The 8,083-nt window shown below is 35.9% G+C and overlaps 1 protein-coding gene across 1 annotated transcript; it reads left to right on the top strand.

Moving 5' to 3' along the window:
* The first annotated feature begins 571 nt into the window (after nucleotides 1-571).
* LOC111903343 (ethylene-responsive transcription factor ERN1) lies at nucleotides 572-1,699 on the top strand. Its single transcript, XM_023899121.3, has one exon. The coding sequence runs from the start codon at nucleotides 643-645 to the stop codon at nucleotides 1,480-1,482; it is 840 nt and encodes a 279-aa protein (XP_023754889.1). The 5' UTR covers nucleotides 572-642; the 3' UTR covers nucleotides 1,483-1,699.
* Nucleotides 1,700-8,083: the final 6,384 nt, after the last annotated feature.

The following is an 8,083-nucleotide window of genomic DNA, read 5'->3' on the forward strand; positions in this document are numbered from 1 at the left end:
TACCTTGTACAAGGTACGAGTTTTTAACATATAATATCCACTTTCTTATCATATATGTACAAAGAGTTATTCTTTGTACATATAAGTTCATATAAGTTATTCTTCTAGCAATCTTTGAACCAATATATAGATAAATCAGATAAATAAAAGTCTATTGATGGCCGAAATAAAGAGCCATACTCTAACCTTTTCTATAAGTATATCATTTCAAAACTAACTCTGAAATAAACTTTATTATAACATGGTCACAATGAATTTGGATGTTCCAAAATACTTGTCTAAAAAGACAAAAACTTTTCCAACATTCGAATAATCAAATCCAACCGGTTGCCACTACAACAATTACTAATTTAATCGCATCATCATCTAGATTTATTTAAACTTTTGGGTTTGGAGGTTTTAAAAACCAGATAAGTATCAATCATTAATAACGTTAATGACATAGCCCCCACTCCTATTTCAAAGCTTTGTGATTTCAGTCAACCATTAACAACCTCCAAAAAACAATTCAAACTTCCATAAGCTTCCATTAACAACAAGACGAGCTCACCATGAACTTAAAACCCCTATTTAAACCCCCCTTCAATCCTTCACAATAAGTCAAACACTCAAATTTAATTTCTTTATTAAAAAAAAATAGAAATGGAATTGAACTTTCAAAACAATTATGAGTTCTCATCTTCATCTTCATCGTCTTCCAAGAAAGGCCGATTCAGCAGCACAAATGGCAGGAATTCGAGTAGAAACAAGTTTGTCGGGGTTAGACAGCGGCCCTCCGGCAAATGGGTGGCGGAAATCAAAAACACCACTCAGAAAATCCGGATGTGGCTAGGGACTTTCGACACGGCGGAGGAAGCCGCCAGAGCCTACGATGAGGCGGCGTATTTACTCCGGGGAGCCAACGCCAGAACCAATTTCATCCATCATGTGCCGATCAATTCTGCTCTCTCTCTCAAAATCCGAAACTTGCTTAATCACAAGAAATGCCTTCGACAAAACGCCACCGCCAAAAACACCACCACAACCACCACCCAAACAAGTACTCCGGTGACCCCGCGACGTGATTCAGTGAGTTGTACGGTACAAGTCAACAATGCAAAGAAGGAAAATTTCTCATCTGGGTATCAAGGAATTGAGGTGTTTGATGATGGGTATAAGCCAGATTTGACGAATTGCACTGGGAGTGTCGAGATCGGCGATTCAGGTGGAGGTTTTTATTATGGATTACAGTCTGATTTGCCATTCACCACTGGGAATGCATTCGAAGGGTTTAATATAGGGCCAATTTCGAAAAAGAGTGATGAAGATGGCGAAAGTACGAGTGATTTCGAGAGGATGAAGGTGGAGAGACAGATATCGGCATCATTGTACGCCATGAATGGGGTGAATGAGTACTGGGATAATGTTCTTCATGATTGCGGCGATGGTGGTTCGTATTGGGATCTACCATTGTTGTCTCAGATGTTCTGCCCAATCACTTAGAGCTTTTAGAGAAACAATTGCGATTCTTAATAGGTTTATTACTTGGAAAGATTAATGATATGAGTACAAGTATGTTTCCTAGAAATCGATTTCGGTTGGTTGAAATTCGAATCATTTTAAATCGATGCACGAAATATTGGTTTGTAAGACTTCTATTTGTTTGTCTTTTCTGACCAGAACAATAGAAATCAATATGAAAGAACTATTTTTATGTTTATTATTTGGATTTTGTAAAAAACAAAAGTCCAATCTATTTTGGGATAGTTATAAGAGAATCACCAATGATTTGTTTTGCCTTTTGACAGAAGAACCGCTATATTGATGTTGACGTTTTAACTATGTCGTTTTTTCTAGTCAAAGTAGGTTTATTAGATTCATTTAATCTGATAAGGTTTTTGTTATGTACAAATCACTTCCCTTTAGAAAGGAGAATTACAAGCAAGAAGGTTGAGCCACCTATGCGACAATAACTAACAAGAGTCAAGGTTAATAAGTGTGATTGTTTATGCGATCCTCAAACATGTGTTTGTTGAAATGTTTGATAGGAAGTGGTTTCTTAAACAACGATCAGAGATTACGAAAACAGGAGTCTCTCGGATTGCGATGCGGGAGCGGATCAATTGATCGTTTATTTCACCGGTTGGGGTGATAATCACGTATTAGAAAATCTTCACGAATCACAGGCTAAGTTTCTCTTATTTTTACCTTTGATTAGTCACTTTTGTGTCTCGTTCAAGAATCTTAAATTGTCTCTAATGAAATGACAGTTATAAAATCGTCATTACACTGCACCTAATGGCAGTTACAAAATTGTTTTGTTGCTGTGTCGGACCCCTAGTCGTGTCCGGGTCAAATATTTTGAACATCTCACGCTCATACACAAAACAACTATGATATGTTCAATATATCTTGGTGGTACATGACAAACAACTCATACTTCTCAAAAACATGTTGTATGATATGTTCTATATATCTTTGGTTGTACATGACAAAAACGTGTTTTTTAGGTCGTAAACGGTCCTTAACCGACCTCGAGTCCCCTTCATCATCGGAATCCCCAACGAAAGGTGACAAATTTGCAACATTGAACGTCGTAGACACATTGTAATGACCCAGTATTTCGATCTTGTACACATTGTGAGTGGTGGAACCCTTAGGGCCAGGGGAGGCCATAGCCCCCCGTTTTTCACCAAATATATGTTTGTAATCATTGGTTTTTTCTTCTTGTTTCACCATAGATGACCCGGAATGGTTGTAATAAAGCCTACTGCCTAGGAAAAAGGGTCAGGAAGGCATAGTTTTTGGAAGGATTCTTTACAATGAACAATCAAGATGTAGAGACACAAAGAATGAATATAAACTATGAACAGGTAAGACTGAAATAAAGTCATTTATTCTCCTCAAACCCCATCGATTCCATATCATTCTTTCTATATCTCTTCATGTTTATTCTTTTTTTTTTTTTTTTTTTGCTCTTTATCCTATATCCTTGAAAATACGAAGTTGTTATTTTTTGGTTATCTGGTTTATGAGTTTTTTTTAATCTATTCAATTCGATATGTTTATTTCTTGAGAAAAGTGCAATTTAGTGTTTATGTACAACAATTTAAATTTGTCGGTATTGAACATTTGAAATTGCATATTAAGTGTTTGTGAAAATCTTCAATGAGGCTTCATATTTTTTGAAAATAAGTTTTGATGAACATGTGAAGTTTCATATTTTGATATGTAAGTTTTTTTACCTTTTCTTTTTGTAATTGATCTAGTGATCTTTTACGTGAATTTTTATGCTATGGGTCTATAAACGTAGTCTTGAAATTTTGCATGTTAAGTATTTGTGTAAAGTGCTCAGTAAGGATTTGAAATTGATAAAAAGAGGACACACTCATTTTTTTTTTTTTTTTTTTTCTGAATTATCACTAGTTTGGTATATTATAGGAAATCTAGTTAGATCATAATGAATTATACGATAACTTTATCTATCTTTTTATGCACAATTTGAACTAATTTCCTAATTCCTATGTAAATTGTAAGCTTCGCATTTTTATACGGCTTTGTACATACACACCAAACACATGTATATTAGTGTGTACATTTATATACATATAAACATGTTTGGAAGGAGAAATACACACAAAAATGGACAACTATAGCCTTATTTTTTAGTTTAAACTTATCACTTGATGTATTTATTTTCTTCATGTTTTGATGATTTTGTTTCACTTGTTGTTGATTTTTAAGAGAGTTATAGGTAATTTTTTTATGCTAGACTACATGTCACAACTGGAAATTTTGTGTCATGTAATCTATACATTCAAGCTAATGTGAATCAAAAACCTAAGAACATGATTGACACCTATGATTATGACTTCAAAAGCTTCAATCAAATACATTATACAAGTACTACAAATAGTCATCAAACAATTGGAAACCCTAGAAGTCCTTGTTTAAGTCCATTTTGGACTAGGACTCCCTTATTGGATCCAAATGGACCAATAAGCTTCCAATTTGACTACCATGGGCTTAGAACTCTAATTGGGCTCTAATTGGACCCACACTAATTTATTTCAACACTATGGGCCATGTTGGGCCTAGAATGAAATAAATTAAAAGCCTTGATACAAGAATAACCTAAACTAGTCCAATAAAAATATAAAAATCCTACCACATTCTTTTAGGCTTAAAACATACCCAAATTAACTCTAATATTGGGCTTAGGGGCAAAGGCCCACACTTTTCCTTTTTCCTTCCACATTTTCGGCCCAAGGCCCAAATCCAAGAAAGAGTTGACTTTCAAGTGACACCTCATAATTAACCAAAGGACTTCCATGCAACATATCACATACCTCCATGCAAGTATCACTTCATGGTCTATTTCTCCCTTCTCTCTCTCTTTCAGCCGAAAACACACACACACACACCACAAAAATCTATTCCAAACTCTCCAAGTCTTGAAGAACAATCCTCCCTCCTCCTTCAAAAATTTCGTGAATCAAGGGCTTCACAAGGAAAATCCATCACCAAAAATCATCATCTAAGGTAAGTTGATGACTAATCCATGATCTAGCTATTTCATTCCATCAAAAACCTCTTCTAAATCTATTCCAACTTGTGATTATGCACCTTAGAAGTCACCAAACTCGAGATCTACCAAGGAAAGGTGCTAAGGCCAAAAATCACCAAGTTTTCTTCCATCTTTTCTTCCAAAAACCGAAACCACACACAAGGTGAGCTTCATACCCCCTATTTTTTGTTTTTATGAGTTTTGGGGGGGGGGAATACAAGTGAAAGTGTAGATCTATATGTGTTTTGTATGCCTTGTATGATTTCCATGCTTACATGTATGCTATAATGTTGGATCTAGCCATAAAACCCCTCAAAACCGAGATATATCTTATGTTAAATGATTTTAGCATCAAATATATTTCTACATACAAAGTGTTTCAAGAAAAATAGCTAAGTGGTTTAGTAACAATTTTCTTTGGGCTAAAAACACAAATTTTGGGCCTAAAATGTGAAAAATACAAAATTAAGGGCCCAAATTGACATATCACGAATTCTGATGGATGAGGTGTGCCAAAACAGTTTCAATAAAACAATTTCTGGAAATTTACTCATTTAGAGGATTAAAAACATAAATATCAAGCTTAATGGGCTAAAAATGACATTTTCGGCCCAATGAGGCCCATTATGCGAGATTTTCTGTTTTGGAGGGCCAAAACTGTATTTTTTTGTAAAACAGTGGACTATAAGTGTTCCAAGTCCTTTTCAAAGGTTTAAAATGCTTTTTAAATTTAAAAAGGACCAAAGTTGCAAAAATTTTACAATTTGGGCCAAAATTGTCAAAGTTACGAAAAAGAAGGGTTATAACCGAGAAAACTGCATTTTCAGGGACTTAAACTGTTTTCTATGAAAAATATGCTGAAAAATATTAATTTCAATAATTTTTGGTGTTAAAATGTCAAGAAAATTGATTTAAGGACCAAACCGGAAAGTATTCAATTAAAGGGTTGAAAAAGTAAATTTTACAAACAATGAGGGGCTGAAACAGAAAACTTTCAAGGCTAATTCAATACATGCAATTTGATCAAACAATGGTACCGCGACTATCGACGAAATACAATACACAACAATACCAAAATCGTTGTGAAACGAATTGGTTCGGTCTCGAACCAATGAAAATCCGAAACTACTAACATGGCGACACTACGATACATACAAATAACGTTTGGGAACTCAATTTACATGTGAGTGTGCACAGACGTCTACGCACCATCTTTGGGCCCCAAAAGTGTAAAATCTTGTTTGTTGGGCCTAGCTAGCCCAATGACCTGATCTTAAGGCCCGAAGACATTTTTTTTCTACGAAGTGTTGGGTTTCACCGACTTGGCACAACGTAGAGGGACTTTCAATGGCTTGTATACTACTGGTCCCCAAGGGTCCTTTGGTATTGCTAGTAAAGTCTACATTTTTTGCGAGGCGGGTCGGGGACCCCTCGTACACATTTTTATCCCCAACCGGCTAATAGAGTCATCGAGGTCTTCGTGTCCTCTTTCTCTTCGGATGTGGGACGACACGTAGTCAGGGCGGTTGGATAACGTGATTAGTACGGACGACGCCCTCGGGATCGTTAGTATAGCTATAAACTGGTTGTTTGTGTAATGCGTGTTTGTAGCAATTAATCATGCTAAAAAATAATCCAACGTCGCCTGGGAATGAGACTACTCTTTTGCAATGGTTTCAACGTAACTTCATGGAATTCAAAGAATTAGGAAAACATCGGGTTTTCCTAGGGTTTTTCAATACATATCGGATTCGAAATGCATACAATTTTAATGAACAATTTTTACAAGTATAGAAACAAACAAGCATACCTATGGATCTTCACACCTTTTTGACTATACTATTTTCAGAAAATATCGGATTTTCTGGTGGTTTTCAAACAATACAAAACATTGGATTTCAAAACACTACTTATGAACTCACCAACATTTCATATGTTGACGTTTTTCAAAATACTTGTATTCTCAGGGAACCAGTGATACAAAGGAAATAATATTCAGTGGTGGCTTGCAGTTTATTGATGTACGAACCGAACAACTTATTTTTGGGAGTGTAATGTTTAAACAATGTATTTCATGTAAACGCTACTGGTTGTACTATATTAATGCATGGTGACGAATGTTGTTATGTTTCATATATATTCAATGTTATGGTATTCAATTGAGTCACAACAGCCCCCGGACGTTTCCGCCGTCTGGTTCGGGGGTGTGACACTACATATAGTGTATGTTTCTAACTATGGCAGATACATGAACAATTTATGTTCCTTTGAAAAGGATCCTACGGAGTTTTGGTTTTGGTCCCCTTAGTTCTAATGCTCGTGTTCCGCCCTTGCACATTGTCTTTGATTTTCTTCAAAACACAAGAATGACTGTTAGGTCTTGGCTGGAGCATGCTAAAACTCCTGTTAGGAAACCTCACTTACCTAATATCTCAAATGCATCCACACAAGATCACCTTCATGATAAACAACCAACTTGCGATGTTTATTGGCACAATCAACATACTGTTTATTATGCTTCTCAATCTATATTCGAAGCTATTTGTGAATATCTTTAATTTGACTCAACTGCTAATCACCTACAATGGCTAATGTAGCATCCCAAATTTCTAGACAAATTTTTCATTTTTAAAGCTTAAAGTAAACAAGCCAAAATCATTCTCAAAATAAAATATAGATTATTAAATTGTTTTCATCATCAAAGACAAGTCAAAATATGAATGAAAGTTTTGCGGAAGTCAAAACACAACAATCTCTAAATGCGCTTACGTGCACTTTCCTTTGTTAGAAAAACAACCTGAAAAACATTTAACTTAAAAACGTAATGACAAAGCTTAGTTAGTCCTAAAAGTACCACATAGATCATTGTAACAACTATACATACAATTTCAGACATCACGACCACTTTTGTGAGATCTAGTCACGACCACTTTCGTGACAAATAGTAACAACCACTTTCGTGATTAGCAGTTCACAACCACTTTCGTTGACCTCACCCCCTTTTGACATGTAGGCTCACAACCAAGGTTGTAGAACTCGTTACTCGGTACCTGTTCGGCCGACTACCGAGTAACGAGTACTCGGGAGTACTCGGGGAGTACTCAGATTTAGTCATTCATGTATAAATATTTTTAATGAAATTATAATTGTCAAAATCATAAGTTAAAATAAAAGTTGATTGAAATATATAACAAAATTAGATACACGTGAATACACCAAAATTGAAAAACACATAATGGTCTCACTTCATGAATAATTTGTAACAGCCCAGATTTCCAGGCATCTTTATTGTTTATGATTTTGGTGTTTTGAGAGGGGACTCGGCGAGTTGGAGCTCAGACTCGCCGAGTAGGGACGCGATTCTGGACGCGGGATTCGCCTGGACTCGGCGAGTCCAGGATATGGACTCGGCGAGTCCGCGCTGTTTAATGAAACCCTAATTTCTCGGGTTTGGGACCTATTAAAGGGCCTTATGGACGTCATTTGTACCCAGCAGTCCATAGAGAGAAACCCTAGAGTGCTTTAGCGATTTGAGAG

The sequence above is a fragment of the Lactuca sativa genome, chromosome 6, assembly GCF_002870075.4.
Source record: "Lactuca sativa cultivar Salinas chromosome 6, Lsat_Salinas_v11, whole genome shotgun sequence".
In the NCBI taxonomy this organism is placed as follows: Eukaryota; Viridiplantae; Streptophyta; class Magnoliopsida; order Asterales; family Asteraceae; genus Lactuca; species Lactuca sativa.